The sequence below is a fragment of the Triturus cristatus genome, chromosome 5_2 (assembly GCF_964204655.1).
Source record: "Triturus cristatus chromosome 5_2, aTriCri1.1, whole genome shotgun sequence".
NCBI lineage: Eukaryota > Metazoa > Chordata > Amphibia > Caudata > Salamandridae > Triturus > Triturus cristatus.
The window spans coordinates 1,093,077,562-1,093,103,205 of NC_140588.1; the positions used below are offsets into that span (position 1 = coordinate 1,093,077,562).

Here is a 25,644-nt window from a genome sequence, read left to right on the forward strand (position 1 = left end):
ACAGCAAGTCATGTGATTTAGAAACAACACTTTTCATTGGTTTGTAGTAGTTTCAGTTCCAGAAACTTCCAACACCACACCCACTCCCCTCATTTCTTCTGATTCCCTGGGAGAAGGAGCTGAACAGCTTTTCCAGTACTTGAGAATGGCAGAGCAGCAGTCATCTTCTGGGAGTGAGCAGGAGACCCTTGTGAGACAGAGGAAACAAAGACTCTTTTATCTGGCAATTTTTTAGTTTTCCAGAGGGGCAGAAGAAGGTGAATGCTCCAAAAGTCACCTGCACTATTTGTGGTGTTGTCTTATCAAGAGGAGATCCTAAAAAGAAATACTCTTTTAGTATTTTCACTATGATCAGGCACGTTAAAGGAGTACATCCGGTGGCTTTTGCTCGAGCTGCTAGAGACAACCCTCCAGCAGCTCAGCCGAGCACATCATCGGCAGCTCAGCCGAGCACTTCATCTGCGGCGGCAGCTTCACCTGCTTCTGTTCCTCTGGATATACACCCTCTATTCAAGAGGGTGCATATATACGGTGCAATGCGTGCAATGCTCTTCTCTCTTATGGGGACACCAGCATTCCCCTAATAGAGAGCAAGATACATGCGGCACCCCATAATTTTTTTTCATTTTTTTGTTCCTCTGTTCCTCAATTAACACAACGGCTCTTTTTAGAGCCACCTAACATCTAAACACTTAAATTTGATTTTTAATTCTATTTTTTTAATGATTTTTTTTTTCCGTCATGCGCGCACCTCGCGGCGGTGCGCGCACCCCACGATTTAAAAAAAAAATAAAATAAGTTTTTTTCACCCTTAAGGGTCCTTCAGGGACCCCCTGACAAAAGCTAGAGGGTCAGGAACTCTGTACCCTGCCCCCTTTTCACGTTCTCCACCTTTCTTTTTCACTGTCACACACAAAATGGCGGACAACACTTCCTGATTTCGACCGATTCGAATGTTGACTGACATGTAACCACCAATCATAATTACGCTCGCGCACGTTAAGGTGCGGGCGCACCGTGCGTGCACGGTGCGCGCATATAGATATTTATGTCCTTTTAACTGCAATTTTCTCAGGAACTACTGAACAGATTGACACCATATATGCAAAAGGCACATCCCTGACCTGAGGAATACCTCTTTGCCAAATTTCAAGTAATTCTGTTCAGCCGTTCGGGCTGTACCTTCGACTAAAGGTCCTATGGGAAAATGCATGGGGAAAACGAGTTTTGGGACCCCCCTTTTTCTCAGACCCCGCTTGACGAATCACCCCGAGACTTCCAGGATAGGAGCAGAGCTGAGCACCCCATTAATTTTGAAAATTTCACGAGGATCCGTCAACCGGCGCCAAAGTTATTCAAAATAGAATTTTCAGATTTCCTATGGAAACACGGTCCTAACTATAACTATCTACTGGCGACCGCCAATAGATATATATATATATATAATTACCTACTGGCGGTCGCCAGTAGGTAGTTATAGTTAGGATCCTGTTTCCATAGGAAAACCGCAACATTCTATTTGGAATAACTTTGGCGCCGGTCGACGAATCCTCGCGAAATTTTCAAAATAGGTGGGGCGCTACGCTCCGCTCCTACCCTGAAAGTCTCGGGGGGATTCGTCAAGCGGGGGCTGAGAAAAAAGGGGGGTCCCAAAACGCGTTTTTCCCATGCATTTTTCCATAGGACCTTTAGACACAGCTACAGCCCGAACGAAAAGTGAAATGAAAAAGTAAAAAATTACCTATCACAACGAAGCGCATAATATGTCCTCCATGTGCCCACCGGCACTAACTGCGTAAAGTGGGCGCGCGGTGCGCAAAGCGCACTGCGTGCTCACTGTGCGCACACAGTGCGCGAAGCGCGCACAGTGCGCGCACGGAACGAACTGCGTTAAGTGGGCGCGCACGCCACGAATGGCGTAAAGTAACTTAGCATTTAAAAAACCGTACAAATTCACTGAAAAAACCATAGGTTTCACACACGTTATAGTTAGGAATTAGCATTTAAAAAACCTTGCAAATTCAGTGAAAAAACCATAGGTTTCACACATGTTATAGTTAGCTGGACATTTTACTGATAAAAAACCATTGAAATTCCCCCGTTATAGTTAGTGCAGGCAACTATAACTCACGCGACCGCAATCCTCTGCTGATGACATATGTGTCTTTATGAAAAAAAAAATATTTGTAATATATGTATAGCTAAAATTTAATGGAAGAAGACATGGGCAAATAAGTGTCTAAATACAGTATTAGCATCAGCAGAGGATTGCGGTCGCGTGAGTTATAGTTGCCTGCACTAACTATAACGGGGGAATTTCAATGGTTTTTTATCAGTAAAATGTCCAGCTAACTATAACATGTGTGAAACCTATGGTTTTTTCACTGAATATATATATATATATATATATATATATATATATATTCTACAATCTACTGGCGGTCGCCAGTAGATAGTTAGGACCGTGTTTCCATAGGAAATCCGCAACATTCTATTTGGAATAACTTTGGCGCCGATTGACGAATCCTCGCGAAATTCTCAAAATAGTTGGGGCGCTCCGCTCCTTCCCTGAAAGTCTCGGGGGGGGGGGGGGGGGGGGGATTCGTCAAGTGGGGGCTGAGAAAAAGGGGGGGGGGCCCAAAACGTGTTTTCCCCATGCATTTTTCCATAGGACCTTTAGTCCGAGCTACAGCCCGAACGGCTGAACAGAATTACTTGAAATTTGGCAGAGAGGTAGCCCTCAGGTCTGGGATGTGCCTTTTGAAGGTCTCGTGTAAATCTGTTCAGTATTTCCTGAGAAAATAGCATTTAAATCAATATATATATCTATAGGCGCGCTCTAAGCGCGTACCGTAAGCTTACCGTACGCGCACGCCGCCGTGCGCGAGCGCAATTCTGATTGGTTGTTAGATGTCAGTAAACATTCGAATCGGTCGAAACCAGGAAGTGTCGGCCGCCATTTTGTCTCTCGCAGTCTGAGGGGGTGAAAAAGGCTGAGAACGTGAAAAGGGGGCAGGGTGGACAGTTCCTGACCCCCTAGCCTTTGTCAGGGGGTCCCAGAAGGACCCCCAAGGGCAAAAATTAATTTTAATTTTTTTTCGAAAAATCGCGGAATGCGCGTAGCGTACGCGCACGGCGTAAACGGAAAAATTCCGCGAGAAAAAATCCGCAAACTTCGCATAACTATTACGCGTACCGTACGCGCACGGCAAAAAAAAAATTTCAAAAAGGAAAGCTTAAAAAAAATTGTGAGGTAAGGTTGGCTCTTAAAAGAGCCGTTGGGTTAATACAGGGATAGAGGAAAGAAAGAATGGGAATATTATGAACGTCTACAAACGTGCTGGTCTATCTTATTGTTAATAAGGGAAACACTGGTCTCCCCAAAAACAATAAGACCACAACACGTTGTACACCTCATTGAAACCCTCCGAAATCGAGGGTTAATGTCCAGAGGAGCTGAAGAAGGTGATGCTCCCACCTCAGAGGAAGGGCTCAGCTGAGCTGCCGATGATGTACTCGGCTGAGCTTCTGAGGTTGGGCTCCGGTGACTTACTGAAGAGTTTTCTTCAGTATGTCGAGCAAAGGTCCTGGGATGTTTATCCCTAAGGTGTCTCATCATAGAGTGATTTCCAAAGGAATACTTCTTCCTTGGATCTCCTCTAGATAAAACACGCTCACAAAGTCTGCAAGTGACCAATGGAGCATTGACCTTTTTCTGCCCCTCTGGAAAAGTAAAATACTCCCACACAAAAGAATCCTTTTGTTTCCTCCTTCTCTGTCTGATGATGTGTGAGAAAGTGGCTCTGTATATACTGTTCTCTAATAGGTACAGGGTGTACAGAGTCCACAGTCCCCCAGAGGCTGATAGAGGTCAAAGTTAGGTATGACCTTACTCTCAAAAGTGGTAGCTTGGTCGAGCAGTAAGGCAGTACCAGAGGACAGTGTAAAGCATTTATTGTACACACTCAGTCAGCAAATGGTTTCACACACTCAATAACTGAACTCTAGGCCAATGGTTTATATATATAAAATATATGCTTGTTATATTTTTAGAACCACAAAGGGGATAAAAATATACTGTTCGAGGCATATGAGCTGCAGATTGTACACTTAGCATAGATCGCCATCTGGTGTTGGGCCCGGATGTTTGCAGTTTGTTTTTGTTCTTTGGACAGTCTTTGGAAGTCACGAGTTCGGTGACTCCTCCTTCGGTCCGTACTGCGCATGGGCTTCGGCTCCATCCTCAGATTGTTTTTTTCCGCCATCGGGCTCGGATGTGATACTTCGTGCTCCGGCTTCGAACTTCTACGGTTCCAGCCTCGACGGAAAATCCTCGTTTTCTTCGAGTTTCTTCATCATCTTCATCTCTCGAAGCGGCACTTTTCTCCATCCCGTACATCGGCACCGGCCTTCGGGCCCTCCTCGACTCCGGTCCCGGCCGATGGAAAGGACTCCGTTCAAAAAGTGCCCAAAATGTGGGTCTAAATTTCCCCACACCGACCTCCATCAGGTGTGTAACCTTTGCCTCTCTCCAGAACACGAGGCTAGAGACTGCCCCGCCTGTAAGTCTTTTCGATCAAAGAAGACCATCAGGGATCGAAGAGCTCGACGCACCATGGCGCACTCATCGTCCGCAGCTCCACCGGACATCTTCGGAGACGGCGCCGAAGCTTCGGGGCAACTACACACCGAGCAGGAGGACGACCTCGTCAGCGCTTCTGAGGCCGACGACTCCGACGTGGAGGACATCACACCGGCGCAGCGGGTCGTGAGTACTGTACCCCCTCCCACCCCCGCGCCCAAAACCAAAGAGACTCAGGTTACACCCTCGCCTGCAGGCCTGGGTAAAACCAAGCACAAAGCTTCTATCACCCCACCTTCGGACCCGGTGTCGAAGCCTCAAAAGTCTCACGGCAGCTCGGGCTCGAGCCAGCCGACGTCTGGTGCCGAAAAACAGCATCCGGCACCGAAGAAAGTAATACCCAGCTCGACTCCGAATCCACCGGTGCCGAAGCCTGGACTCTCGGTGCCGACTAAACACAAACAAAAATCTGTCGGCACCGACGCTCCGGCGCCGAAACTTAAAGCATGGCGCACACAAACCATCGAAGCCCTCGGCTCCGAAATCATCGGCGCCAGCAGACGATTCGGCGCCACTGGCTCTGTTTACACCAGACCCTTTGCAAAAGACTTTATCTAAAGATCCAAAGACTGGGCTATTAACTTTAGTTGTCAAGAAAAGACGCCTTGACACTCCGGCTCCTCCTCCACCACCCAAACGGAAGGACTCTGCTACTTCTCCCCTCAGAGTGCCCTCCCCACTACCTCCTCCTCTGCCTCCTCCACCTCCTCCACCCCCTCTCAGGTCTCCGCCACCTTTACCTCATTACTCCCCGACCCCGTCCCCAGATCCGGATGACGGGGACCCGTATTATGACCCGCCGGACGCCCCAATGGACCCCACTCCACCGGGGACCCCAGACCCATGGGAAGACTACCACAACCCTGACATACCTGATATGCCTCAGGACGACCTATACCCATCTAGGCCGTCTCCCCCAGAGGACTCCTTAGGGTTCCTTCACTTAGTGCAGAGAGCAGCACACTACCATGGGGTGGACATGCACAGCGAACCAGTGGAAGACGACTTCCTACTGGACACATTTGACATTCAGGACAAATCCACGTCTATTTTGCCCATGCTTAAGGGTGTCACCAAGCATGCTGCAGAGGTGTTCAAAGACCCTGTCAGGGCCAGGGTACTGAACCCTAGAATAGAGAAAAAGTACAAGGCGACACCCACAGACCCTGCATACATTAAGGGCCCTGCTCCCTTAGATTCCCTGGTTGTCTCCACAGCTAGAAAGCGGGCTAACTCCCAGTCCTCAGGAGAAGCCCCACCGCCAGACAAGGAATCGAAACTTTTAGACGCGTCTGGCAAACGCACCGCCTCCCAAGCTGCAAACATGTGGCGCATTGCAAATACACAAGCACTACTTGCGCGCTATGACAGAGCACACTACGACGAACTTGAGGCTCTTATGCAGCACCTTCCAGAAAAACACAAGCGCAAGGCTCATGACCTCATACAGGAGGGTAAACTAATTACAAACACCTCCATTAAGTGTGCCCTCGATGCAGCCGACACTGCTTCTAGAGCTATAAATACCAGTGTCCTGCTTCGTCGCCATGCCTGGCTCAGGATCTCAGGATTCAAGCCTGAAGTCCAGGCGTCCATACTCAATCACCCCTTTGACCAACAAACTCTCTTTGGGCCAAAGGTGGACGAAGCGTTAGAAAAGATGAAAAAGGACACAGACACAGCAAAGTCTATGGGAGCACTCCAAACACAAGCCTCTAAACGTTCCTTTCGACGCTCATCCTTTCGTGGCACGGGCAGAGGCTTCTCCACCGATAGCGCCTCTACCTCCTACAAGTCCCCTCCTCAAAATACCTTTTCAAAGGGCAATCAAAGGGGTGGTTACAGAGGCAACAACAATAAGGGCAGGGGCAAAACTAACACCACCCGTTCTGCCACCCCACCCGCACAATGACTTCCCTCCGCTCCCCCCAGACCATCCCACTCCGGTCGGGGGCAGACTACAAAACTTTCTCCACGCATGGGAATCCATAACATCGGACAAATGGGTGACCCAAATTATTCGGTCAGGTTACTGTCTCGAGTTAACATCTACCCCACCCAATATCCCACCAAGGCACCGTCCAATGTCTCAAGAACATTCCACACTGCTCAAACAGGAGGTACTCTCCCTCCTCCAAAAACATGCTATAGAGCAGGTCCCCGTCAACCAGCAAAATCTAGGGGTCTACTCCCTGTATTTCCTAATACCAAAGAAAGACGGGACCCTGAGGCCCATTCTGGACCTCCGGCCTCTAAATGCATACATACATTCAGACCATTTCCACATGGTCACCCTACAACAGGTCCTCCCGCTCCTCTGTCAGGGAGACTTTCTCACTACCTTGGATCTGAAAGACGCATACTTTCACATTCCAATACACCCTTCTCACAGGAAGTACCTCAGGTTCGTGGTGGACGGCCAGCATTACCAATTCACGGTTCTCCCCTTTGGGGTCACCACCGCACCACAAGTGTTTACCAAATGCCTAGCGGTAGTAGCAGCACACCTCAGGCGTCAACACGTTCACGTCTTCCCTTACTTAGACGACTGGCTCATAAAAGCCGCGTCCTACCACCAATGTGTGCAACATACAAACAGCACCATCCAGCTGCTCCACCAACTAGGCTTCACGGTGAACTACCAAAAGTCCCACCTTGTACCATCTCACACAAAGCAATATCTCGGGGCCACTATAGACACCTCCAAAGGTATTGCCTATCCAAACTCAGCCAGGATCGCAAGCATACAAGCCTTGCGCAAAACATTCCTTCCTCAACACTCTCTTCCAGCAAGAGTGTTTATGAAGCTCATAGGAATGATGGCGTCTTGCATTTTCATAGTGCCCCATGCAAGACTCCACATGCGTCCACTTCAAGAGTGCCTAGCGTACCAGTGGAACCAGGCCCAGGGTCAGCTAACAGATCTGGTGTTGGTGGACGGCCGCACCCATCACTCTCTGCAGTGGTGGAACACCACAAACCTTTCCAAAGGGCGGCCGTTCCTGGACCCGGTTCCTCAGGTGATTCTAACAGCGGACGCATCGCTCTCCGGCTGGGGAGCGCACCTCCTACACCTCACAATGCAAGGTCTATGGACGCCACAGCAAAAATCGCTCCACATCAACCATCTGGAGCTCTTGGCGATCTTTCTAGCCCTCAAATCCTTCCAAAAACAGATTTCAGGCAAAGCAGTCCTCATTCGCACAGACAACATGACTGCAATGTATTATATCCAAAAACAGGGGGGGACACACTCTCCCCAGCTCTCCCGCTTAGCCCAGAGCATATGGAGATGGGCAATTCCCCAAAACATCTTTCTCCTGGCACAGCACGTTCCAGGCGTACAAAACACCATGGCAGATCTGCTCAGCAGACAGACGCAACAACTACACGAATGGGAACTGCATCCACAAGTTCTTCACCCATTCTTCCAGCAGTGGGGGCATCCTCAGATAGACCTCTTCGCCACCCACGAAAACAAAAAATGCCCAAGCTTCGCCGCCAGATACCCACACCCATTGTCCAAGGGCAATGCGATATGGATGAACTGGTCAGGCAGATTTGCATACGCCTTTCCACCTCTCCCACTAATTCCATTAGTGGTACGGAAGCTACAACAGCACTCCCTCACTCTCATTCTAGTAGCTCCAACGTGGGCCAGGCAGCCGTGGTACACCACACTACTACAACTATCAGTGGTACCACATCAAAAACTGCACCTGTCCCCATGCCTCCTAACCCAGAACCATGGAGAAATCAGGCACCCGGACCCAGCTCAGCTCAACCTTGCGATCTGGCTCCTGAAATCTTAGAATTTGGATACCTTAACCTTCCCACTGATTGCATGAACATCATCATGGAAGCCACACGTCCTACCACTAGAGCATGCTATGCCGCAAAGTGGAAAAGATTTGTAATTTACTGCCGTAACAATACAATCAACCCTTTAGATGCATCCGTACAGCACATTATATGCTATCTGCTCCATCTTCACAGGTGTAACCTGGCATATTCATCCATACGCCTACACCTAGCAGCGATCGCTGCTTATCTACAAAACAGACAGCATTTATCACTGTTCAGAGTGCCCGCTATTAAAACCTTTATGGAAGGCCTTAAACGAGTAATTCCTCCCAGGGCACCACCTTCCCCTGTATGGAATCTAAATGTAGTTCTTACACGGCTAATGGGTCCGCCCTTCGAACCAATGCATAAATGTGAGCTACAGTTTCTCACCTGGAAAACAGCTTTCCTCGTAGCTATCACTTCCCTTAGAAGGGTTGGTGAAATACAAGTGTTCACTATACAGGAACCCTTCCTACAAATACATCACAGCAAGGTCATACTTCGTACAAATCCGAAGTTTCTGCCCAAGGTCATTTCCCCCTTCCATCTCAATCAATCGGTGGAATTACCTGTCTTCTTCTCGCAACCTCAATCTGTTGCAGAAAGGGCTTTACACACACTTGATGTTAAAAGGGCTTTGCTGTATTACATACAAAGAACGCAACCTTTCAGGAAGACTAAACAGTTGTTCGTCTCCTTCTCTCCACCACATAAAGGCAACCCCATCTCTAAATCAGGGATAGCTAGGTGGATTGTAAAGTGCATACAAATTTGCTATCAAAAGGCAAAAAGAACATTATCTGTTCCACCTAAAGCCCACTCTACTAGAAAGTTAGGGGCTTCTATGGCTTTTCTAGGGAACATACCCTTAGATGACATCTGCAAAGCAGCCACATGGTCAACACCGCACACCTTCACAAAACATTACTGTGTAGATGTGCATTCCAAGCAGCAAGCTAGTGTGGGCCAGGCTGTACTAAAGACACTCTTTCAAACCACTGCAACGGATACCGGTGGTCGCCGCTAAGGTTGGGTACTGCTATATAATCTATGCTAAGTGTACAATCTGCAGCTCATATGCCTCGAACGGAATATGCTCCTTACCAGTATGCATCTGTTCTTGGCATGTAGAGCTGCAGAGTTGTACACGCCCACCCGCCTCCCCGGCTACCTGTATCCGTTCCAGTACATCTTATTTAGATACAACACACATGGGTTTCTCACTGTTATTACTACGCTCCATCATTTCCCTATTGGCGAAAAACAATCTGAGGATGGAGCCGAAGCCCATGCGCAGTACGGACCGAAGGAGGAGTCACCGAACTCGTGACTTCCAAAGACTGTCCAAAGAACAAAAACAAACTGCAAACATCCGGGCCCAACACCAGATGGCGATCTATGCTAAGTGTACAACTCTGCAGCTCTACATGCCAAGAACAGATGCATACTGGTAAGTAGCATATTCCTTCTCAGAATGAGAGGTTGAATATAAATACTTGTGTCTTGAGCAATAAATTGTTGTAAACAGTCATAGTTGGTTGCAATAAACAATCCTATTTCCTAAACATAACAATGCATTGAGCTCAATGGTAAATTCAGGTTATTTGTAATAAATTACTTTTCAGATTACTTTTGGAATTCCAGGTCTGGCTCCTAGATCCAGCCCTGGGTCAGTATTCAGAATCAAGTGATGAAAGTCGACTTAATAACTGTAATTTTTAAATAATATTTAGCTATTTCAAAAGTTAGCACTTAGAAAATATTTCAAGGAAAACACTCAATGGATCTCTATGGCAAGAAATTCATATTGCAGGTAGAGTACTTTATCGTTACTTTAGTAATCCAGGACTGGGTACCTAGACCCAGGACTGTGGTCCTTATCAAAAACAGGTAAGTAATTTCGTTTGCAGAAATGGTACGATTTTAAAAGAATATTTCAAATTTGCAAAAGTAGACAGAAGAAATTTCACAGAAAAGCAGACAATGGTTTCCTATGGGAGAAAAATGAGTTAGAGGTAAGTATAGTTGTGGACACTTTTCAGAGTCAGGGCTGGGCACCAAGATCCAGCACTGGGAGCTCACCTAGGAGCAGGTGAGTAAATTCGTTTTTGTCACTTGGCTGATTTTTGGTGAATATTTGCAGTTTTGAAAAGTTCACACTTGGAAGATTTTTGAAGAAAAAGCCAGTCAATGTTACCCTATGAGGAAAATGAAGTTAGCGGTTTAAGGGTAAGTACTCGACTGGCAGAGTTGAAATTCCGGGCATAGACTCAGGGGTCCCCCAGTGTCAGGTAGGTACAGTTGGTTCACCCTCAGCGGTTTCAGGACGGCCGGGTGCAGAGAGAGTTAGGCCCAATGTTATCCTATGAGGGATAGGGGGGCCTTGGTTGGTGGCTGCTGTCTGGCAAGCCACGCGGCTGTGGGAGCTGGGCTCCTGGTCACTTACTCAGGGCAAGTGGGGAAGTAGGTTAGTGTAGAGAGTGCACTGCCAGGGCCACTCGGGCGGCTGGGTGCAGGGTGCTTTTGAGCCTTCGGGCGCTCAATGGAAATCAATGGGAATGTTCCGGTTTGGAAAAAGGCTGCAAGCTCGGGGACGAGGATGCTTCAGGTGCCACCACCACTTCGAGAGGTAAGTTGTTTAGTTGTAGGTTAGGTGGGTACCCCGGGATTGGGCACAGGGGGCCGCCGGGTGCAGGGGTGCCTTTTAATGTCGGAAATCTTACCCTCTAGTTGATCGCGGTTGGGGTGGCACTCTGTTCTGAGGCTGCAGGCTTCTTCCGGAATGTCGAGGGGGGTCCTTGGGTGCCCGACTCGGGGTCACAGTCGCTGTGGGGTCGTCTTCAGGGTCTTTGTCCACTCCGGCACTGGCCAGGCTTGGCTGGTGCAGTGTGTGTTGGGTCCGCGGTTCCGGGCTGCTGCCAGGGGTTAAAAATAGGTTTCTTGATTAGAGCCTCTACTCATGGGAGTCCCAGGGGCTTAGAGCCAAAAGGTAGCCAGGTCCTCCGGGGTTGGTGAGGTTGCTGGCCAAGAGAGATGCCGCGCTTTTGCAGGTTCGAGAGTCGACAGGCCGGTAGGGCTGGGGCCAAAGCAGTTGGTGTCTTCTCTTTTTAGCAGCTGCAGGGCAGGTCCTTGTTCTTCTTGCTCTTCTTGTAGTTTTCTATCTGGAATCTGCGGAAGGAAGGTTCAGGGTGCCCCTAAATACTAGATTTAGGGGCGTTACAGGTAGGTGAAGGCCAGGGACCAATGGGTCCTTGCCCTGGGGTGGGTACACCCCCTATCCTGCCTCTCTCCTGTGGGAGGGGGGCAGTAGCCTAATCCTGATAGGGTAGGGCCTCCCATCTTCAAGATGGCGAGAGCCCGGAGATGTGCTTCACCTCGCCTCCCCCACCTGAGGGGTGGGGTGGGCAGGCTGGCACATCCCCTGTCCTTGTATGGGGTTTCCGGCCAAGCTTCCCGCCAGAGTGGGGGGTTGCAGTGGCCTGGGGAAACTCCAAATGGCGGCATGCCTTTGAAGCTTCCCTTTGCTCGTCCTGGGGGAGGAGATTTCTCACCTCACCCAGGATGTGCATTGTTGCAGGCCCGGGAGAGCAGGAGCTCTCCCACCCAGGGGTCCAGCAACGTGTCTGCTGTGTGGCAGCCTGGGCAGCCTCAGAGCAGATGTGGATTGTAAGTTAGCTGTAAGGGGGCATCTCTAAGATGCCCTCTGGGGTGCTTAGTACATTAAATCCCATACTGGCATCAGTGTGGGTTCAATGTGCTGAGAAGTTTGATACCAAACTTCCCAGGCTTCAGTGTTGCCATTATGGTGCTGTGGAGCTCGTGTTTGACGAGCTCTCAGCACCATGTACTCTTCAATGACAGCACTGCACTTACAGCGCCCAGGAATGGACCCGGGTACTGTAGGGGCACAGGGCTCCTGCTCCTGTGCCCACACCATAGGCGTAATGCACCCAGCTAGAGGGGTGGCTGACATATGCCTTGGCAGTGTAGGTGATGGGCATGGTACACAGTGATGTGTGCCATGTCGACTCTTTGTTTTGTCCTGCACCCAGACACTCAGCCTGCAAGGGCAGTGTGTGTGTGTGTGTAAGGGTACAGGGCCTCTGAGGGTGGCACAATGAGTGCTGCAGCCCTTAGAGGCCTTCCCTGGCCACAAGGCCCTGGGTACCTAGGGTACCATTTACTAGGGGCTGACATGTGGCTAGGGTTTGCCAATTTGGAGTTTGTGAGGTTTAAGGAAGGAACATAGGCCCTGGGCACCTGATTGGCAGGAACCCAGGGTACACTCAGTCAAAGTACATTCAGCAATTTAGCAAAAAGTGGGGGCATACCATGCAAGAAAGATGGCACTTTCTCACATGATGGTGCTGCTAGGCTCACTCTCAGAAGAGGTCTGCTGCTCTGCCATTGTATCTCAATGTCAATTCAGCTCCTTCTCCTAGGGGATCTCAAGCAGTAATGAGGGGATTGAGTGTGGTGTGGGAGGTTTCTGGAACTGAAAGTAGTTTCAACCAATGAAAAGTGTTCTTTGTGGATCACATGACCTACCGTGCGCGCTCCGTAAGCTTACGGTACGCGCTCGTAAACAAGTACGCATGCGCAAACGTGACGCTTACGGAGCGCTTACGGAGTGCGTACGTAAGACGCACTCGCGCATGCGCATTACACGCCCCTGCGTAACCGCGACGTTGCTTCCGCGCAACGCGCATGCGTGTACGCGTACGTATCACGTAAGCGCACTGTACTTATGACGTACGGAGCGCGTAGCGTCAGCTTACCGTACGCGCATAGTATCACGTAAGCGCACCGTACTTATGACGTACGGAGCGCGTAGCGTCAGCTTACCGTACGCGCACGGCAAAAAATGCATTAAAAAAAATACAAGTTTCAAGAGTTGTAGAAGATAATAACTGTGATGTACAACTGTATGTAAACATTAATTTTAAAAAAATTAACCATTCCATAATGCAGGATATAGTACATATATTATTTTATACATAGGTTGGATATTATTTTTTACCAAAAATCTCAAAGAATTTGCATTTAAAAAACCGTACAAATTCACTGAAAAAACCATAGGTTTCACACACGTTATAGTTAGGAATTAGCATTTAAAAAACCTTGCAAAATCACTGAAAAAACCATAGGTTTCACACATGTTATAGTTAGTAGGACATTTCACTCGTGAAAAACCAATGAAATTCCCCCGTTATAGTTAGTGCAGGCAACTATAACTCACGCGACCGCAATCCTCTGCTGATGATGTCAAATATTACATCACTGATGACATATGTGTCTTTCTGAAAAAAAAATATTTGTAATATATGTATAGCTAAAAATTAATGGAAGAAGACATGGGTAAATAAGTGTCTAAATACAGTGATGTAATATTTGACATCATCAGCAGAGGATTGCAGTCGCGTGAGTTATAGTTGCCTGCACTAACTATAACGGGGGAATTTCATTGGTTTTTCACGAGTGAAATGTCCTGCTAACTATAACATGTGTGAAACCTATGGTTTTTTCAGTGTATATATATATATGTGTGTATGTGTATATGTATGTGTATATATGTATGTGTATATGTGTGTGTATGTGTATATATGTATGTATATATACATGTGTGTGTATATATAGAAAACAAATCTAAAATGAGAATGTAGAAGGGGCATTGTGAATTTATGGTCGATGTCACATGCAAACACCACTTGTGTTCACACCCACTCACGGTAAAGTTTTCTGAACACACCCTACTAGACCCTGCCACGAAGTAGCAGAGTAGAGCGGAGTATTTGAATATATAAGAGCTTCAAGCTGCTAAACCATTATAACTGAGTCACTGGTTTCATAGTCTTGTGCAATGTGATGCATCAGTGAATAGGGCTGTGGAGCTGTATAGTGATTAATGTAAAATGGGAGCTGTACAGTGCAGATTGTCATGGGACTGGGCAGTATGGGGTGAATAACCGCTTCGGTGCTCATGACGAGCCCAGCTCGTCATGAGGCACAGTGGAGCTGTGCTCATGACGAGCTGGGGTCGTCATAACCGTCGCGACACGCCCATGCGCGGTTGATTCCTCGCCTGTGCGGGGGAATCAATCAGTGGGCAGGGTCGTGACGAGCTCAGCTCCACAGTGCCTCATGACGAGCTGGGAGAATTGCCCCCGCGTGGAAGGGGTTAACAGAGGATGGGTTGGTGTAGTGTGTAGATTATCATGAGAGGGTTTCCCTGTGATGGTCTGGTGGAGGCGGCAAGGGTAATGTCTCAAGTATAAATGTTTGCTTTTCTACTCACTACTGTAGAACATATGGCTTTTGAAGACTGAAACCCAGCAGACATCTAAGTTCATTTTACTTTTTTTTTTAATCTTAGGACTTCGCTAGGTTTGAATGTAATCTTTGCCTTTTCTTTTGTAGATTCTAAAGCGTGTCCCGAACAGCGTACTGTGGCTACTACGGTTTCCAGCTGTGGGAGAACCAAATATACAGCAGTATGCCCAAAGCATGGGCCTTCCTCAGAGCAGGATTATCTTTTCTCCTGTTGCCCCAAAGGAGGAACACGTGAGGAGGGGCCAGTTGGCTGATGTTTGTCTGGACACTCCCCTCTGTAACGGGCACACCACTGGCATGGATGTGCTCTGGGCAGGAACGCCCATGGTCACTATGCCAGGTAAGGAACCAACGGAAAGCTTAGTTGTGCTCAACAGGGGTTGTTCTTCAGGTAATTTGACTTTTTATTACTTTGATTTCAATTAGGATTTCATTTGTGTTTCTCTTGTTGTCCCTCTGTAAGACAGTCTGAAACATGGTGACGTTAATGTTTTTTTATGCCTTGATGTTTTTGGTTTCTTGGGTGCCAGGGAGTACTTCTCTTGCTTGAGTTTCTGCATGCTAGTCTATTTTGTGTTGTGCTTGTTCAGCGTAAGGAATTGGGAGGGTTGTCGTTCTGTTTAATGCATAGAATTAATAGGGCCCAGTATAGCTACCATCTAATTCTACAGTGTCATGGTACCTGACTTGCGCAGGCATACATACTACAGGGTGTTGTAAAGGGCCGGGATTGTCTTGTACTGAATCTGAGGCTGTGCAGAAACCTGGTTTAGCACACTGTATGAGATCAGTGTGCTTTAAACATGCAGAATGCCTTTGGCTGATAGTGTGCATCACTGTGGTTCAGTCTCACCCACATCCCACTGGCAGTACCTTTTTCTGCCTATGGAGAGTGTTACCCATTATTTGCAAAGGGTATTTCCACCTTTCCATTGTTGTGAAGTTATGTATCATTAACTGCATGGGACAGGGTCCTGTCCAGCCTTTACTGCTGCCAACATGGTCAGATACTTTTGATTCTATGCGACAAGCTAAATCACATGACTTAGCACTTTCTGAATCTAATCCAAGCGAGGGAGACTGGTTAATTGTGCCTTGTATACTAGCTCAGTAGATGACTTAAAAACTGTTTCTATACCCATGCCTATTTCTTAGTGTATAATATTTTGGTTTTGGAGTTAATCACATACCTGTACAGAAGGTGTTCATTTACAATGTGTTGCACGATTAAACACTTACCGTACCAACCTATGATTAACGGAACTTTGTAGAGTGGGGATGATATAATGCTACAGGTTTGATCAGTACAATGTCAAAGCAATAGTAGAAGGGACGAGGTAGCTGTATATTAGGACGCTTTAAGAAGGGTGTGACTCAACCAAGTTCATGCACTCATGAGCACTCAAAAAGGCAGCCATAAAATGCAGAATAACGTTTTTCACTTTCATTTCTGATGGCTACATCTAATCACCGATTCCAAAACCCTTAGAACATCCTCGGGCACCACACTGGATCCAGAGAATTTCACAGCAATGCACCATCGAGTGCTGACTCTGTAGAGAGACTACTAGCCCAGAAGATAGCAGAGCAGAGTTCCATATAAGTACCACTCCTGTACACTGACAACAGGTTCTTTCTTTCCATGCCCATTGATGGAGTGTTGCTCCTAACTCTGTCTTCCAGCAGTTTCAAAATGTACCTAGACTGTGCCAGGAATGTCTTTGAGCTGTGCCACAACTTCATGATCAGATGTCTGTCCTCTACGTTGCTTAACCTAAGATCCACTTGTGATGCTGTTCAAGAATCCAGTCCAGCGTGAACTTCTATTCTCACTCCAAGTCTTCAGGAAGTTGAAAATGCACCATAAGGGCAAGAAAGCTTAGGGAGAGTCCTCCCAATCCCATCACTTGAAATCATGCGAGCAGGGACAAGGGCAACCATCAAAAGATCATACTTAAAGTGTCTTCTGAATCCGGTGTGCAACTGGTCCTGGCACACCCCAAATTTCCCTAGCCATCATAGACACTGCTGCAAATGGCCACCTTCAAGGAGGCCATGGCTTAGCTCTTTCAGATGCTTATGGCTCTCTTTGGCATGCCTCTGAGCCCAAAAGAATGCAAGGAGTCCGCTGGCAGGCCCTTCCTTGATACAGATTGGCCCTCTGGGACCCATTCCTTGTCCTGTACGGACACAGGTTCACACTTCCACTCTGGGCCCTGGATACAGCCCAATCCTTTCTCTGCCAGTACAGATGCTGACTACTCCAGACCGAATTCCAGCGCCTGTCTTTGATAATGAGCTGTTATGCAACCACTCCAAGCCTATGTCTTGCTACAAGATTACAAAACAGCAGCCAGTCAGTTTGTAACCAGATCCTTAATCTGCCTCGACTATCGGAGGCGAAAGGCAGTATTTGGGTTAGACCTTGATGTGGGTCAGAGTATGCAAAGTTTTCCCACAACACTGATCAGTGGAAGGTGGACAGTTTACTTACCGTCCATTATTCCATTGATGGTCTATATTGCTGCATAAACTGGCTGAGCTCTACAAAGTTTGTTTTGCACCGTGAATCTTACTGGATTCACTATGCTGTGCATTATTCTGCCATTTAGTGGTTGGGTCCAGAATTGTCTTATTTCTGCTCTTTTTTTCTTTTTTGGGTGGATGTTGACGACATAGTACCTTGGTGTCCTTCTGTGACGTCGACGCGCTTCCTCCGGAAGCTCCCACCTTTGGTAGCCATTTTCAGATTCTTTTTTTTTCCGCTGTTGGGTCTGGATCGTTACGGAGAAGCTCCCAAGATTGGAGAGAAGAATCGAGGAAATAAAAAGAGAAAAACCGTGAGGAAGTTCTTTCGACTGGCCGGGGCAACGGGAGAGCAACGAGGAGACGATAATTGAGATCTTCGATCGAAGAATGCGCATGCAGGGGGCTACCTGGACACGGTAATGGACAAGACACCGTTCAAATTTTGCCAGAACTGTCACCACAAGTACGCACAGAGGGATCAGCACTCAGTCTGTAATCTGTGCCTGCCGCTGGATCACCAGAGCGCCGACTGCAACGCCTGCGCTGTCTTCACCCCGAAGACTTTGAGACTGAGAGAAAGACAGCGACGTGACAATCACAACTTGCAGGACCAAGGACCACCACCTTCGCTGCGAGACCTGTACCTCGCCAGTAAAGAGGAAGATAGTGTCGCCGAAGGACCTGAGGGCGACTAGGAAAGATATTTTGGTCTGGGACGTCAACGAAGACGTCGAAAGAGGTAAGGTAGTCGTTGACCGAAAAATGGGCTTGAAACTAAGGGAACTCTGGCGACGAACCGCTACAGCACCCAAGCCAAAACACACCGTAGGATCTTTCGATAAGGACTCCGAAACGGCAAAGGTCCTCGAAAGGGCGAAGACTTCAAAAGACACTCGGCAAAAGGACGCTTCAGCACCGAAAAAAGAGACACAACCAACTCTCGACAACCGTTTCGCCGTCGACAGGCAAAAACCGAAAGGTAGATGATCTCGACGCCGAAACACTCGTGGCCGAGATATAAAGGAAGAGTAAAAGGCACAAAATGGCTAATATGCTGCAACGAAAGAGACTTCGAGAGCTTGAAGCATTTCAAGATTCGCTGAAAGCAAAAGATACAACAGAGGAGACAGTCGTCGAAGACATAATTCCACCGACAACCCCTGAGCCAGTCGAGGAAGAACAGGAATCATTCTTCTTCGGGTACGATGTCGACGAAGATGAACACGCACATGCGAAATCGGCGCAAGATCTCTACGCCGAATCACCGGAGGAGGCTGTGGAGACATTCTTCCAGGTCTTTACCTCCAGATGACATTGGCATGTATAGTCAAGTGGTAATGAAGGCAGAAGACACGTATGGGGTGCCTCTGGAGGAGGAAACACCACAGTAATGTTTTTTATTAGAGACACTAATGCCTATGCAATCGAGAAACCAATTTCTCCCAATTCTACCACGCGTACTAGATCAGGGAAAGGAGGCATTCAAGGAGCCAGCTACATGCAAAGCTAGAACTCCAAGAGCTGAAAAGTACAAACGCTCTTCTAAAGACCCCTTATACATCAGGGGATCGGTGCCAGCGGACTCCATTATTGCATCAACGGCAATGAAAAGAGCTAATATCCCAGCTACAGTAGGTCCACCTCCAGACAGAAAGCAAAAGGATGGACCTGGTAGGAGGAAAGGTGGAGAGGAGGGCAGCCAATCAATGGCGCATTGCTAATTCAAATGCACTATTGAACCGACACGCCTACCAACATTGGGAAGAAGTAGCATAGCTGCTGAAACACCTTTCTGAACAATCCCAAAAGCGAGCTACCCACCTGGTAGAGGAAGGGAAGAGCATCGCAAATACTTGCTTAAAATCTGCCTTAGATGCTGCCGAAACATCCAGCAGATAAATGAAGATTAGAATCACAGAAAGGGGAAATGCATGGCTTTGAATTTCTGGATTCAAGCCTGAAGTTCAAAGAAACATCATCAACTCACCATTCAATGGAGAGCAATTGTTTGGGAGTGTGGTGGATGAGAAACTCAATCTATTGAAGAAAGACAATGAAACCGCGAGGTCCATGGGGGCGCTCCAGTTCAGGTGCCTACGAAGAGGAACACCATCAAGGAGACCAGCAGGTAGAGGTACACAACAACCAACTACTTCTCATCAGGGTTTCCAGCAAACATACCAAACAGGCAACCAGGGTACACAGCAGGGACAACAGCAAAACTGGCAGTACCAGGGCAGAGCATCTTTTCGTGGGCGCATCTGTGGCAGAGTACAACCACAAAGGAGAGGACAACCAACCTCAAAGTGACTTCAAGCACAAGACGGTACACTCACCAACGCTGAGGGTACATAGACACAACTTTACAGATCCTCAAACATACCACCCCAATAGGAGGCAGACTGCATTTTTACCATTAAAAAATGGAGGGAAATAACCACAGACAAGTGGATTTTAAACCTAATACAGTATGGATACTGCATAGAGCTAAGCAGACAACCTCCAGACAAAGCACCAAAGAACTATCTCACCTACTCCAGGAGGTGCAAGATTTAAAGGAAAAACATGCGATCGAGAACGTACCGCACAGAGAAAAGAACAAAGGAGTGTTCGAGGCATGTGGGCTGCTGAATTCATATCTGTGCATAGATCGCCGCCTAGTGTTGGGTCCGGATGTTTGCACGTTGTTGTCCTGGAAGAGTCTTCGAAGTATCATGAGATAGGTGACTCCTCCCCTGGACCACAGTGCGCATGGGCATCCTCTCCATCCTTAGATTGTTTTTTTCCGCCATTGGGTTCGGATGTGCTTATCTTAGCTCAAGTTAGGAAAATTCAGTTTAAGGCCAAAAGGCCTTTAGTTTTCGTCGGTACTGTTCCCGTTCGGTATCGACTAGTTTCTTTACTACTTTAGAACCTTCTTCCAGCCTTTCGGATCCGTTTGGTCCGAACATCGAACTTACATTGACGATGGAATCGGACTTCATTCAAACGGTGTCCTTTATGCCACGCTAAATACCCACACATCGACGTCCACCCGGTATGCAACAAATGTCTCTCACCGGATCACGATGAGTCGAAATGTATGGCCTGTGCCCGATTCCGATCGAAGAAGACTCTCCGGAATCGACGGGCGGCGAGATTAGAAGCGCAGCAATCGGCGCCTGCCCCGGCCAACATCTTCAGCACCGAAGACTAGGACGCCGAGAGCGTGGAAGAAGTAAACTCCAGCCCCGCTTCCGAACACGATTCCCGATCAGAAGACGACGATGAGGTGCTTTTTCAAAGGGAAGAAGTCATCGACGAGGTAGGAGACTACGATGAGGCCTTTGGGGCCGAAGAAGATAGCTCTACCGAGGAGCCGGGCCCACCCGTCGATACGGAGGCCGTCAAAGTGCGTCATTATAAGGCTCAGGTCGAGGGATCGCCTCCGGGCCTTACCCGAGATCAGTCTCAAAGTTCTTCGGCCCCGCCTTCAGGCCCGGCCTCGAACATCCCGCACGAGCCATTATTATCAAACGACTGGATTCCCTTCAGCGAAACCTAAACCAATCGTCGCACCATTTCCACCGAAACCAAAAGTGAAACTGGATGTAATCGGCTCGAAGCCCTCCACTCCTTCGACGCCAGCAAAGGCCGTCGGCCCCGAACGCAGTAAAAGGGATTTCGGCGCCGAACTCACTGCAGCGGATATCGGTACTGACCCGAAGAAAAAGGCCCTCGGTCCCCCCAAAGCGCCTCGGCCTCTGGCACCGAAGCCGTCGGCCCGACCACCAAAGTCAAAATGGCCGCCCCATCTGCGTCGCCGTCGAAGACAGCGGCACACGCCAAGTCCTCGACTCCAACGACCGTCGATACCTCTCTTCGGATCGATGACCCTATGGCTCCAAAGCAGTCGACGCCTACCTCCACGGTGCCGACCGGTTCCAAAGAGCCTTCCGCGTTCTCCGTGCAACAAGTCGCGGCGTCGTTGCACCGCATCAGGGAACGGGCAGCCCTCCGATCCACGTCGGGCCCCGACACGCACAAGGCTCCGAAAGCACCCTCTGCTCTGACCAACATCACTTTTGGCTTGCCGCCGTCCACGGCGCCGAAGATGTTCGAGTTTCGAACACGTGTCCGCCAGACACAGTCCCCGTCTACTGGACACACAGATTCTGAGCCTTCACAGCCACAATTCATCGACGCCAACACTGGTAAACTGATGCTCCGCAAGCGGAAAATCACGCCAGAGAAGGGATTGGACTCCTACAGAATACCTCTCAAGCACAAATTGCCAGCGGGGTCGGAACCAGTTCTTCATGAACGCTTACAACCCTCCTATCAGGATCCCCAGTCCTTTTCTCCTACGCCTTCAGAGACGGACGCAGTAGAGGACTATATGGGAGATGATACCACCTACCCTGGGAATGTCGATCCTGATGAGCATCTGCAAGACCCAGATCAGGCATGGGATGACCCTACAGACCAGGGTACCGCGCCAGATACCCATGACACGCAGCTTTACAGCACCAAGACATCTCCCACAGAGGACACTGCTGCCTTCAATGCCCTCATAGAACGGGCTGCTGCCAATCATGGAGTAGAACTCCATTCTGACACTGTCGAAGAAGACTTCTTAGTGGACACCTTCGCCTCTTCCGAAAGAACTGTCAAGACTCTGCCCATGTTGAAAGGAGTTCTCAAACCTGCAAAGGACATTTTTAAGGAAACAACCAGGGCACGGGTGCTAAACCCCAGGATTGAAAAAAAATACAAGCCTGCACCCGGAGACCCTATGTACATTAGGGGTCAGTTACCTCTGGACTCCATGGTAGTTGCTAACGCTCGCAAACGAGCCCATTTGCAGACAACGGGTGATGCTCCTCCCCCAGACAAGGAGTCCAAAGTGCTGGAGACGTCGGGCAAAAGGATTGCAGCGCAAGCAGCAAACATCTGGCGCATTGCCAACACACAGGCACTCCTGGCCCGTTATGATCGTTCCCACTACGACACGCTAGAATCACTACTCCAACATTTGCCAGATGAATACTAAGAGGCAGCGGAGCTCCTCATCAGAGAGGGACAACTCCTTACCAATGCATCCATCAAGTGCGCCCTGGATGCTGCCGACACAGCGGCAAGGGCAATCAACACCAGCGTCATGTTGAGACGACACGCATGGTTGAGAATCTCAGGCTTCAAGCCGGAGATTCAAAACATCTTAAATCAGCCAGTCAACCCCGACTACTTATTCGGCCCTGAAGTTGACACTACCCTCGAAAATTAAAAAAGACACTGACACTGCGAAATCAATGGGGGCTCTGCAGACGCAGCAGTTTCGTAGTGGCTCCTTTCGTCGCCCCGGGAATAGAGGAGCAGCTAGAGGCCAGGGGTCACAGCAGCAATACACTAAAGGGGGCACACAGAGTACCTACGATAAAACCAACAGAGGTGGATATCGCGGCTCCAGCACCAAGGGCAGAGGACGTGGTTACGGCAACACCAGGTCCTCACCCAAAAACAAACAGTGACGCCCTCTCCCTTCCCCCCGACCACATAACACCTGTCGGGGGGAGACTCCAGCGGTTCCTGTCCACGTGGAAAACCATCACCACAGACAGGTGGGTCAGGGACATTATCCAGCACGGTTACTGTCTCGAATTAACCTCCACTCCACCCAACATACCGCCAAAGCACCGTCCTATGTCCGTAGAGCACTTAGCATTATTGCAGCAGGAAGTGCTAAGTATGCTGCAAAAAGGTGCAATAGAGGTCGTGCCCGTCAACCAGCAGGGGACAGGGGTGTACTCTCTCTACTTCTTAATCCCAAAAAAGGACGGGTCACTCAGACCTATACTAGACCTGAGACCCCTCAACCACTACATCCTCTCAGAGAATTTCCATATGCTCACCCTACAGCAGGTTCTCCCGCTGCTCAGTCAGGGAGACTTCCTAGCAACACTGGACCTAAAAGATGCGTATTTCCACATACCCATACACCCTTCACACAGGAAATATCTCAGGTTCATTATTCAGGGGCATCACTACCAGTTCAAAGTTCTCCCCTTCGGAGTAACAACAGCACCCAGGGTCTTTACCAAGTGCCTAGCAACAGTGGCTGCACATCTACGGAGACAGCACATTCACGTCTTCCCTTACCTGGACGACTGGCTTGTTCAGGCAAAGTCAGCCCAGCAATGCGCCAGCCACATTACCCAAAATCACATCTCCAACCCGCACACGTACAACAGTACCTGGGCGCCACCATAAACACTTTGGCAGCCACAGCTCAGCCAAATTTAGTGAGGATCAACAGCATGCAACTGCTGATCACAAAGTTCAAACCTCAACACTCCCTTCCTGCGCGAGTGTTCATGCAGTTGATAGGCATGATGGCCTCCTGCATTTTCATAGTCCCGCACGCGAGACTACATATGCGCCCGCTTCAGGAGTGCTTAGCACGTCAATGGAATCAGGCTCACGGACAATTAAAAGACCTAGTGTTGGTGAGCGGTCGGGCATACAACTCTCTGCATTGGTGGAATCCACAAAACCTTTGCAAGGGCCGACCGTTCCAAGAGCCTGTTCCACAAATAATACTGACAGCAGACGCCTCTCTCCAGGGTTGGGGAGCTCATGTACTCACTTTCACAGTGCAGGGACTATGGTCAACACAACAAAAGAAGATGCACATCAACGTTCTGGAACTGATGGCAATCTTCCTAGCCATGAAGGCATTCAAAGTACACTTGTGCAACAAAGTCGTGTTGATCCGGACGGACAACATGACTGCCATGTACTACATACAGAAGCAGGGAGGAACACACTCTCCACAGTTGTCTCATCTGGCTCAGAGCATGTGGAAGTGGGCCATTCAGAGGAACATATTCCTCATGGCGGAACACCTCCCCGGCAAAGACAACCAGATGACGGATCTGCTCAGCAGACACAGCCACCAGATGCACGAGTGGGAGCTACATCCGTCAGTTCTCCAACCGTACTTCCAACAGTGGGGTCATCCAGAGATAGACCTATTCGCCACAAACAAACGCAAAATGCCAAAGCTTTGCCGCCAGGTTCCCACATCCACAGTCACAGGGCAATGCGATATGGATGAACTGGTCCGGCAGATTTGCGTACGCTTTTCCCCCAGCGCCATTAATACCGCTAGTGGCACGCAAACTGCGACAACACTCACTGACACTCATCCTAGTTGCTCCCACATGGGCGCGCCAACCATGGTACACCACCTTTCTAGAACTTTCCGTGGTGCCGCATCAAAGGCTGCGGATCAAACCCGCGCTTTTGACGCAGAACCATGGCGAGATTCAGCACCCAGATCCGCAGCAGCTGAACCTGGCAATCTGGCTCCTGAAGTCTTAGAGTTTGGCTACCTAAACCTACCTAAACCTGCCACCTGACTGTATGGATATCATCAAGGAGGCCAGGAGACCCACTACCAGAGCTTGCTATGCGGCTAAATGGAAGAGGTTTGTCATTTATTGTAACAACAATGACATTAACCCGCTGGACGCATCCATTCAAAACATCATCTGTTACCTCTTACACCTATACCGATGCAATCTGGCATACACCTCAATACGTGTCCATTTAACCGCAATAGCAGCCTATCTCCAAAACAGGCAGCACCTCTTTATTCAGAGTGCCTGCCATCAAAGCCTTCTTGAAGGGACTCAAACGAGTAATTCCCCCAAGACACCCACCAGCACCGGTGTGGAACCTCAATTTGGTCCTCACCAGACTGATGGGTCCACCCTTCGAACCTCTCCATTCATGTGAGATTCAATTCCTCACCTGGAAAGTAGCTTTCCTAGTGGCAATCACTTCGTTAAGAAGAGTTAGTGAACTCCAGGCACTAACCATTCAAGAGCCATTCATACAGGTTCACGCAAACCGGGTTGTACTACGTACCAATCCCAAATTCATGCCCAAGGTGATATCGCAGTTCCACATGAATCAAACTATTGAACTGCCTGTTTTCTTTCAAAGCAGGTATAGCCAGATGGATCGTTAAATGTATTCAAATTTGCTATCAAAAAGCTAAACGCACATTAACGATTCCCCCACGAGCCCACTCAACACGAAAGTTAGGGGCGTCCATGGCTTTCCTGGGAAACATTCCTTTACAGGATATATGTAAGCAGCCACATGGTCCACTGTACATACATTTACCAAACACTACCGTGTAGATGTACACTCAAAACAGCAGGCAGCTGTAGGACAGGCTGTTCTCAAAACTCTTTTTCAGACTGCTGCAGCTGGCACGGGTAGCCGCCGCTAATAGGAGGTACTGCTCT

At 48.7% G+C, this 25,644-nt stretch overlaps 1 protein-coding gene across 4 annotated transcripts in view; it reads left to right on the forward strand.

The window, feature by feature from the left end:
- OGT (O-linked N-acetylglucosamine (GlcNAc) transferase) overlaps window positions 1-25,644 on the forward strand; it is a 668,897-nt gene that overhangs the window by 572,621 nt on the left and 70,632 nt on the right. For all 4 annotated transcript variants that reach the window (XM_085608464.1, XM_085608465.1, XM_085608463.1 and 1 more), the window contains exon 20: window positions 14,906-15,209. In XM_085608464.1, coding sequence (XP_085464590.1) covers window positions 14,906-15,209 — 304 coding nt within the window. The remainder of the gene's footprint in view (window positions 1-14,905; window positions 15,210-25,644) is intronic.